Raw genomic sequence first — 11,568 nt, forward strand, 5'->3', positions numbered from 1 at the left:
GTTTTGCGTTGGTGGGGAGGGCGGGTATTTTCTGTGTACTAACAATATGCCGCTGTTCCCCAACCTTCTTCCCCTATACAGTCTTTGTCCTGGTGTGGATTCTGGAGCTGGCTCCAGAAAGTTTGGGATTATTTATTTCCATACTTATGGAAGTCTGTGTGCTTATGTTTGCTCTCTTGATGATTTTTATGCATTGAGGAAGGCAGACAAAATATGCATACTTCAGATAAAATTAACTATCATTTTCTTCCAGTATTCTTAGAGACTTCCCTCAAAATTTTGAAGGGATTTCATGCTATCTTCTACATGGGCTATTTTGCTGTTGAAATGAGCAGTGCCACTGTACTTTCTGATCCTTCAGATATAAGCTATTTATTTATATATTCATTTTCCTTTTAAGGCTATTAGTATATCCTTTCTACTCCCATTTTGTATTAAAATTAAGTGATAATTTATCTAAGTATGCTTTTTCCTTATTTTGAATAATTGATGAACCAATATTGATATATTATTAACTAAAGTTCAAAGTTTACATTAGGATTCACTCTTTCTGTGTAGATTCTATAGTTTTGACAAATATATAATATAATATACCCACCATTTCAGTGTCATACAGAATATTTAAGAATACCCTGTGCTTCACCTATTCATCCCTCCCTCTCTCTCTCCCCAAGCCCATGGCAACCACTGATTTTTATGCTATATCTATAGTTTTGCCTTTTCCAGCATGTCATATAGTTGGAATCAAATATGTAGCCTTTTCAGAATGTTATCTTTTGCCTATCAATATCAAACTAAGGTTTTCCATGTCTTCTTCACAGCTTGATATTTCTCTCTTCTTGAAATCAAAGAATAACATCCCATTGTATGGATGCACCATAGTTTGTTTAACCATTCATCTTAGTTACTTTTGATTTCAACAATTATAAATAAAGCTGCTGCAAACATCTATGTGGAAGTCTTTGTGTGGACATAAGTTTTCAACTCATTTGGGTGAAATATCCAGGAGTGCAATTGCTAGATCACATGGCAAGACAATGTTTAGTTTTGTAAGAAACTGCAAAAGGGAAAGGGACTAGACTAGGGACAATGGTTGGGAAGGGAGGCATAAGGGCGGGGAAAAAGAAAGGGGGCATTACGATTAGCATGTACAATGTGGGGGCGGGGCACAGGGAGGCTGTGCAACACAGAGAAGACAAGTAGTGATTCACAGCATCTTACTATGTTGATGGACATTGACTGTAATGGAGTGTGTGGGGGGGACTTGGTGAAGGGGGGAGCCTAGTAAACATAATGTTCTTCATGTAATTGTAGATTAATGATAACAAACAAACAAAAAAAATCTCTATTGCAGAACGGCTGGACTATTTCACATTCCCACTAGCAATGAATGAGAGTTCCTGTTGCTCCATATCCTCACCAGCATTTGGTGTTGTCAGTTTTAGATTTTAACCATTCTAATATGTGATATCATATTGCTGTTTTAATCTGTAATTCCCTTATGACAAAAGATATTGAGCAGCTTTTCATATAGGTGTAACTATTTGCATATCTTCTTTGGTGAAGTGTCTATTCAGATCTTTTGCCCACTTTTTACGTGAGTTTTTTATTTCCTTATTGTTGAGTTTTAAATATTCTTTGTATAATTTAGACACAGTCCTTTATCAGATATATATTTTGAAAACATTTTCTGCCAGTCTGTGTCTTGTCTTTTTATTCTCTTAACTTACTATGGAATTATATTCTTTTCACTTTTTCATGGCTACTCAGCAGATATCTTCAATTTGGACTTGTATCCTTTTGTTTTGGGAAGAGTCTTGCATCATTTCATAATAAATCCCTACTTATAGTAAACTCCCCTATATTTTTATCTTCTCTGTCTTTCTAGAACACCTTTTAGTAGGATCTTGGTATTCTTGGATTGAACCTATGTTTTGTTTTCCTCCTAGTCATCATATTTAACACTATGTCCTTTTTGTTCTCCTTTCTTAAATCTATCTCCTGAGACTTCAGCTGGTTTTTCTTTTCTTTCTCATATTGTTGTTTAACTTGTCAGTAATCTTTTGCACTCTAATTGTTTCTTACTAGAAGTATTCTGTTCTTTTACCAAGGATCTGATATGACTTTTATTAAGAGTATTAATTATGGACTCATTTTAAGTTTTATTATGTGATCCAATCAGTTAATTCTATTTTTAAAAATTAATTTGGATATGTGATTTTTGTATTGGTGAATCTAATCACATCCCTGGTAATCTTTGGCTGTCCATCTGTGTTTCACAGTGAGGGACTAAGAACCTACTGGGCGTTTCCATGAACATGGTGGAGTTTGTTTTCTGGCAAGTTACTTTGTAAGCTGGTAAGTAAGGAGCCTGCCCAACTCAGTGAATGAATACTCAAATGCCAGTACCTATCTGTCTTTTCTTTTGAGACAGTTTTTATAGAGAATAATCCTACAATTGCCTAACTATGGAATATCACTCTGGTTAGCATTTTAGGAGATGAGTGGGGAAAAGTTCTACACATGCTTCAGCATTTAAGTTGTATTATTTCACATAACCTCTTTTATTTAACACCTCACTCCTAGTATCCCTTGTACCTAATGCCCCTATATCTGGATCATATTTGATTTAGTTACTACAGATACCAGCCACTTTGCCAGGATTAAAAGGGAGTGGCTTTCTAGATACTTAACTAGGAAACCTCACATAGATGTTCACCTTTTCTACAAATAAGAAATTCCTGTGTTTTCCCCGGATTGTTCTGTGCAGATAATTTTTCTTTCCATTGGTTTCCCCTTCCACAGGCACCTATATTTCAGATTTTTCCCATCTTGTTTTATCTATCTAAGAGTAATATCTAAATTTTCTGTTTTTACAAAATTTATTTACATATACACTGTTATCATTTCCTCTAACAATGTCTCCATGTATACACTGTAGGTTTAGTGGATTATAGAACTAGAAACATATATTCAATCTGTCAGGTTTTCCTATCAATTGACACTTCCACATTCCTTAAATTTGTATTTATTATTAAATTAAGCACAGAAAGGTACATAAATAAATATACATTTATTTAGTTACTAAAGATACCAGCCACTTTGCCAGGATTAAAAAGGAGTGGGTTTCTAGATACTTAACTAGGAAACCTCACACAGATGTTCACCTTTTCTACAAATAAGAAATTCCTGTGTTTTCCCCGGATTGTTCTGTGCAGATAATTTTTCTTTTCATTGGTTATGATTTCAATGATTAATTGCCACAAAATTAGCAAAAGTTTATAACCAACACTCTAACAAGAAAGAGAACACTGCCAGTAACCCTAAACTACCATAGGCTCTAATTCAGTAGGGCTGGACTAAAGCACGAGGTTCTGCATTTCCTACAAGCTCCCAGAGGCTGCTGAAGCTACAGAACCAGAAACCACGCTTTTAGTAGAAAAGCCTTAGAACACGAGTTCTAAGGTGCTCTTGGCTGGGTTGGTGTTATTTTTTTAATTTCCATGAGAATCACTCTAGGAAAACAGATATATTTTCATTTAATCTAGAGGGCTATATTCATTACTCCAGCACATTCTGCCTTTTTCAGCTAGGGGTCATAAATATCCTGGAGGGCAGAGACACAGCCTCAGTCAGAAAATCTTTAAGTTGATTTAACAATAAAGTTTAGATGTACCTGGGAAAAAAATCAGGAGGTATAGTGAGCAGTAAGCATGTGTGAGTAGATTTATTATCAGCTGATTATTTTTTCTAGAAACATGTTCCCTCACTTCTAAGTGACACTAATTGCTCTCAGTCTGGACCTTAGCTTTGCTGTTTTTGTTACTGTTGATGGTTTATTATTTTGACTTTTGTTTTTAATCATTCAGGTAGATTTTATCACCAGGAAGTAAAGATATTGTGGTCATCTTGGGTGAAATAAATAACACCTTATTAATAATTTCTGGTCTGCTTTCTTCCAAAAATGGTTTGATTTGACTTGTAATGACAGACATATCCACAATAATACTGTTCATGTAGAAATAAGAGACAGAAACTATAAATAAGACAGGAATTACACTGCTTCCTACATTTTTTTTCCTTTTCTTTTACTTGAAGAATAGTTGACATACAATGTTATATTAGTTTAGGTGTACAACATAGTGATTCAACATTTATATACATATGAAATGCTCACCACAATAAGTGTAGTCCCCATATGTCACCATACAAAGTTATTACAATGTTATTGACAATATTCCTTATGCTGTACTTTTCACCCTTGTCACTTTTTCATTTATAACTGCAAGTTTGTAGTTCTTGAATGCTGTAATTCTTGAATCCTCTTCATCTGTTTCACCCATCACTTTACTGCCTCCCCTCTGGCCAACACCAGCTCGTTCACTGAATTTATGAATAGAATACTGTTTTGTTTGTTGGCTTGTTTTGTTTTGAGATTCCACATGTAAGTGAGATCATATGGTATTTGTCTTTCTCTGTCTGACTTGGACCATAGCCTTTTGATATGAGAGTAAAATGATTACCAACTGAGCCTAGACCTTCTGATTTCCTGCATCCTATTTCTGTTATCTCACCCGAACCAATACCCTTTATCTCTCTCCTTGTTAGTTGTGACTTCATTTAAGGCAGCTGTGTACAATAGCATGCCAGTCAACCTAATTCAAAAGCAGCAGGAAGAGAAGGTGTGTTTCCCTAAGCTCACTGTGTTTAGAAGTGTTTCCCACCCAAGCTGGAGAACAGCCTTGCAGGCCATGTAATGACATCTGGTCAATTCCTACAAAGTCACTATTCCTCACTGGCTCCTTAGACCACCACACTGACAGCAGCCCCAGAGACCACCTAATTCATGGATAATAGCTTTCTTATGCTTTGTAAGTTGGCTTTCTGGACTTCATGGAAGACTGTCCCTGCTTAGTTTCTCCAGAGGCCATAAATTGCCAAATGGTGCCTTTAACCTCTGTGCTAAGTCTATTCTCAATATCACAGCCTGGGTGGACTGAAATTGCTTCTTCTCCCTAGGAAAAGGGTTAGTTGTTTTATAAACCATTACTCCAGCATAGAAGCCGAAGTTCAAGCTTTCCAAACCTGTTCCTTTCTGTATAAAACCTAGCAACCATAGGGAATCTACTTTCATCAGCTTCCTTTACTTACCTTCCTTCCCTTGGCTGACCTTCCCGTGGATTTGAAAACATCCTGAAGATCTTCATAAAGCTCATCATGATAATACAACTCTGTGGTTCTAAAATAAGCTGTGATTTCTGGGAAAATACCAGATATTTTCAAATCTATTTTTCACAGCCATTATTTTCAACTATTTGGGTTCATATTCTGTAGGCTGGCATAATCTGAGGTCCAAATACTCACAGTATGAAGTCCTCAAATCACCCCTCTCACTCGCCACATTAAACTTGCCTCAAACTAACACCTCAGGTGTATTAAGCATAAAACCCTAGTCCTTTAATTCCACGTAAATTCATGTTATTGTTGGCAGCATGTCTGGTCAGGGGAAATCATATCTGCTACAGCAGAGACCCCTGCCTCCCCAGGACTGAATCAGTTCTGAGGAGAGGAATTTACAGTGTCAAGACATTGAAAGGAACGCTTGTTCAGCCATTGAGCAACACATGCCCAAAGGTTATCTGTGGGACATCAACACGGCCTCTGCAGATTCAGCAGGCGGCCGCTGTTCATTCTAATATAGTGTCATGCGAATCTCATCAAGTCAGTCAGCCATGTTCCAGTCTGCCAGTATGGACCATGCTGCTATTTATTATCATAAGGAGACCTAGTAGAGTACTTGACATTCATATTAATTTAATAAATTGTAGTTATTATGGTCATGTAGCAAGACAAGGAATCACATTAAAATTAGCAACTAGAACTCAGTCATCTTTCATCTCCCCCTTGCACCCTACCTTACAGTGTTTAGCTTGTGGTAGCTTTGGCAGAAAGTAGATAGATCCTCAATGGTATCAGGAAACTCACTCTCTTTTCCTTCTAATTAACCCCCACTCTAACCCAAGAGTCCTAGTTTATTGTCCTAGGGGTATTTATATTCATCTTTTGGGTCAAGATACTTTGTTAGAACTAAAGCCTGTATTTTTGCTTTCTAGACTGAGTCAATAAATAAAGACTTCTTTATTGAATGAAGTACAAAAAATGAGGGAGAGGTTTAAGCACAGGTTTTAAATGCAAATTTTAAATACATAGGTTTTGGTTTTATCTAAAAATATTAAGATATATTTACTTTCTTGGCATAAAATTTTTCTGAAGCATTAACCTCTTAAGTGTTACCACTTTCTTCCTTAGGTGTCTTGGAGATTATAGGAATATTAAATCAATTATTTTCTCTGTATCCTTGCAGATCCTGATTGCTTTCTTTCTTTCTTTCCTGCTTATGAAAGTTGGACTAAATTACTTATAGAGAACCTGTTTATGTTCTTTTATATTTTTCTCTTAAACTCAGATCAGTCATATGCATATAATTTCATCTGTTCAGAAAATTCCCTTTTTTAGATGTAAAAATCAAAGAATTCAGAGCAAAACCCACTTTCAGCCCAATTGCAATAGAGTCCACATATGAAATACAAGTGAAGATTCCAGTTAAAAGAAGATGTAGTAAAAGTTTAACCCAAAGTCATATTTCTTATATATTCCCTTTATACTTTATACCTGCCTGGCTCAGTACAGTAGCCACTGCATTATCCAATACAATGGTCTTTTAATATTCCAATATAAATTAAATACAATTAACCCAAATCAAAAATATAGTTGCTCTGTTAAATTACCTATATTTCAAGTGTTCAGCAATTATTGTAACTTTTAGTCTATGTTGGTCTACATTACTCTAATTTATAGAATATCTCCATCATTTTAGAAAAAATTTCTACTGGATATTTCTGGTTCATACAGTTATCACAACATTCCTGTGAGTTGGGTGTTTTCCCCATTTTGAAGATTAATTGATTGACTCTCAGAGAATTACAGAAGCTTCAAATTATCTACCTTTGAAACTGAAAGACTTAGGATTTGAATCTAGCTTTGTTTTTCTGCAACGAGAGTACTCAAAAATCCATTTGGGCCACATTAACTAGTTTTATAGTTTCTTGAATATCCTCACGCTTGTGGCACAGACTACATATGTCATATGTCTTGGTTTACACAAATCAAACAGTTGGTAGTGAATTAATGGGAAGTTTCAGATAGAGTCTCTTACCTTCAGCCTTAAGAATAACTCATTTCTATGATGTAGGTTAAAATGGAACTGTTTGTTGGTGATCCTTTGGCTTCATGTTTAAAGTGTATCTTAAGATCACAGCTTATAGACTCAGGGCTGAAGCTCTAATTTTAATAGAACTTATTTTTTTGTATTGATTTTTGTGTTTTAAAACTGCTGTTGCTCTTTTTTTTATATAAAGACCTGAGTATCTCAATATATTTTCAGAGAAAAGAGTCTGAGCATTCTGCTACGAATCTGTTGGGTCTTGACACTTTAGGTGATAGGGTTCATCAAAGGTGGGAAAAGGATGTAAATGTTGCCCACGAGGACATGGACCAAGGGAGAGAGATGCTTCCCAAAACGATGCACCATTGTTAGGCTAACCAGAGGGATATAGAACACAAGGACAGCACAGATGTGGGAGATGCAGGTCTGAAATGACTTGTGCTACTCCTCCTTAGAGGCAATTGCTAAGACTGACTTAAGAATCAGGGCATAGGAGGAAAAGATAAGAACAACATCCAGCAACACCGTGCAAATGACCAGCATCAGGGCATAGTAGCTATTAAATCGAATGTCAGAACAAGCTAGGCGGAACAGGTCCTGGTGCAGGCAGAATGAATGAGAGAGGACGTGGGAATGGCAATAATGGAAAGATTTCAGATGGATGATAGGGGGTGTAATAAAGAATAAACTCCTACCTACTATGGCGAGCCCAATTTTGATAATCCTGGAATCAGTCAGGATGGAGGAATAATGCAATGGATTGCAAATTGCAATATACCGGTCAAAGGCCATAGCGAGGAGGACAGAAGACTCCATGCAGGACAGACCATGGGTGAAATAGGACTGGGCAATGCAAGACTCCAGGCTGATCTCATGAATGAGCCCCCACAGGATGCCCAGCACCGTGTACACTGTGGACAGCCCCATGCACAAGTCAGTGAGGGCCAGCATGGCCAGGAGATAGAACATGGGCTGGTGCAGGCTCGGCTCAGTCCTGATAACATGCAGCACCATGCAATTGCCCAAAAGTACCATAGCATAGATGGAAGAAAAGGGAACAGAGATCCAGGGATATTGCTGCTCCAGGCCAGAAAATCCAGTAAAAAGGAAGGAGGAAGAATTCATGCTAGAACTTACTGAAGCAATCATTCCGGAACTGAGATACTTCTGCCGGGCAGCAAGAATATTTTGCAAAGGGAGTGTTCCAATTTCAAATGAGTTACATGAAATTTCTAAGTCAATAAAATTATGGTGAAAGTTAACTAACTTTGCGAAATATAGCTGAGCAGCTCTTTTCTTCAGAGGCTTATTACCTGCTGCCTGGAAAAGAATGGTGTTCTCTTGATGTCTTCAAGAGCCGATATCCATCCACTACTGGCAGGGTGCAGAGACATCCTTAGAAGCCATATGTAAAAACACATAACTAGAGCAGGAGCCTAATTTTCAGAAAGGATATGTTGCCTGGGACATTTTTCCAGGGATGCTAGTGAGACGATGTACCTGTAAAATTGACAGCTGAGGTTCTCAAAATAATTATTAATTGCCTCCCTCCAATTCATTACGTGTTTAAAGTGAAGAGTAGAATTTGCCCTTTAAATACCCAAACTCCATTAAGCAGTTATTCTGAACTCATCATATTTCATTTTGTGCTGTCTCCAAGTGTACTTTTCTTCCAAACAGTACTCAATGAAGATCTTCTTATTTTCTCCCACTCCAGATGACATAGCCAACAACTACTTTTTCTTCCTTGGTGATCAGCAGAGAGGAATATTTATGCATGATCCCTTTGGCAAATGATTTCCCACAAGAGCTCTGGCCCCCTAAGATGTTCACCTCATCTGTACCCTCATGACAGAGACACTTGGGTGGAAAACCCTCAGCCTCTGACATCAGTCAGGTATTTTACACCTGTTCATTCATTCATTCTGACAGTAAAGTACTAATTTAATAGGCATTTATTGAAGGGATAAACAATTGTTTTCTCTTCCTCAGAACCTAACATTCTAAAAATAAGAAGACCAACAAAGAAGAATAAAGTCTAGAGTTTTAAAAAGCCTCATTACAGAACTGATGGGCCTCTTCCTCACTTCATTTTCTTGCTTTGAGCTCTGGCCCTGGCAGTCATCATAAAAACTTGAAAGGCTTTTATAATGTTAAGCAGGTGTTTGGAAGTCCATACTGACTTTCATATTTGATTTAATTATTCCAGAATGTTAAAGTAGCTTCAGATTCTGGCTTCCTTTTGTGATCTGTTGGTCACACTAGCCCACCAGACAGCATCTTACGGCTGACCTGAATGCGCCCATTCTCCCTGTCAGACCTGTGCGAGCACCCTGTCCATTGTTTTCTTGCCCTGGGCTCCTCTCAGCATTACACACCGTAGCCTACTGCTTTTAATACATTTCCCTCATTGAATGCATGGGGTTTCTTTGCCCTCTGAAGAAAAATCACCATTTTCCTTTGTTTCATGAGATTTTTCTTCTCACAGTCCCTCTGCCTAAGATGTTCTTTCACAGAGACAAAGAAGATGGGTGGGTCTTCTCCCCAGCCTCTTCCTCCTCTTTGTGAAATAAACTTGTATTTATCCTCTGCATCTAAACCGCCACTTTTAAGGAAGCTCCTTGAATAAGACATGTTTTCTGCACATATCTATTATTTTGGTACCATGTATTTATCATCTAATAACTTATTCAATTTATAATTTGATATTTATTAGCCTACTTATTTGAGTAATGTCTCTGTTGCACACTGAATTGTAAGTTCTCTGAGAGTCGGATGGTGTTCATTTTTATTCACTACTATAACCTGAAATTTGCACCTCCAAGTATTCACAACTGCCTTTTTGATATGTCCACATTGGCCTTTAATATAAAAATTAGAATTATAACAAAAATATCTGATTTTGTCCAGAAACCTATTCTCCTCCCACTTCCTCCTAATAAAGAATAACTCCCCCAATTACAAAGTTGCTTAACAAAACTCTTGAGTCATTTCTTGATTCCTCTCTTTCCTTCCCTCTCCTTTCCATCAAATCCTTCATTGGTTTCTGTCATTTCCACCCTAAAACACAGAATCTGCCCACTTTCACCTATATGCCTATCCACTGCCACTGTCTTTTGAAATAACACCAGCCCTCGGTCCTTAACTATTGTAATAACTTATTAGCTACTTTCATTGCTTTTGCACTTGCCCCCTAAAAATGTATTCTCCCCAGAGAAATGAGGCGGTTTTTCTGCAAGCAACTACTAGATCGCATAAGCTTTTTTTGAAAAATGCTGATCGCTTCTTATTGCTCTTAAAATAAAATGTAATTTATCTATCATGGTCAGAAAACTATATGACCTGGCCCACCTACCACCCCTTCTGCATCATAGACCAATGTTGCCTTCATGCACTAATCTCCAGGTATCTTCATCTTCCTCAAAACACATTAAGCGTATTCTTGTCTCAGGATCTTTGTCCTTCATTATTTCTCATCTTAGAATTATCTACTCCAAGTATTTCCACAAAAACTCCTTTCATCATTCGGGTTTCAGTTCGATGTTGCTTCTTCACAGAGTTTTGTAACCCCACCAGCATTTTCCCATTCTTTCCATTTATACCACTTATTATATGCTGATTGACCATTAGATCTATTGGAAGTTCTAGAATATCAGAAACCATGTCTGGTTTTTGCTTAGTAATATGCAAAGTGAGATTTGGCATAGAGTGGGCATTTATCAAATAATTATTGAATTAATGAGTTAATATATGACTTAAGAGCTGAACAATTACAGAAGTATAAAAACAAGATAAATGAAAATACATTGTGAAAATGCCACCAGACTTAAACACTCATATCTTAAAGTTCATACCTGATCCTGGCTGGCCACACACTACTTATCTTGTGTCTTTATGTATAAGGTTTATATGACATATAAAACAAATGCTATCTTAGGAGTTCTTGCTGACCTTGGACACAACATTCAGAATTCAAATATGATTCCTATCATTCCCAGCCTGAGACTTTGAGGCTAGGCCCTGATATTGATGACAGAAGATTCAAACGTTCTGTGATTATAGGCATGCACTAAAAGCATATACTCTCATTCAGGATTCTTCAGATTAGCCATAAATGTTAATGGTGCTGCCTCAGAAAATATCAGCCTTTTAGCAATAGAAGAGTAATAAATGTTGGAGAATTTTGAAAAATTCTATCTTGAGATGTAGGATGGGAATTAGGAGATGATAGTGTATAAGAAATGAATAAGTGTAGATTTCAAGTGGAAAGTCATTTGATAGGCCAGAATCATCATATGTTTCATCTGTATTTTTTAAAAAAGACCATCATTTCCCAAAACATC

At 36.9% G+C, this 11,568-nt stretch overlaps 1 protein-coding gene across 1 annotated transcript; it reads right to left on the bottom strand.

Annotated features, from left to right (window-relative positions):
* Positions 1-7,429: 7,429 nt before the first annotated feature.
* Positions 7,430-8,383, bottom strand: LOC118933055 (olfactory receptor 51V1). The gene is given in 1 exon segment (XM_036927022.2): positions 7,430-8,383. A coding segment is annotated over 1 exon segment (945 nt). The 5' UTR covers positions 8,375-8,383.
* Positions 8,384-11,568: the final 3,185 nt, after the last annotated feature.

Source organism: Manis pentadactyla, chromosome 9 (genome assembly GCF_030020395.1).
Source record: "Manis pentadactyla isolate mManPen7 chromosome 9, mManPen7.hap1, whole genome shotgun sequence".
NCBI lineage: Eukaryota > Metazoa > Chordata > Mammalia > Pholidota > Manidae > Manis > Manis pentadactyla.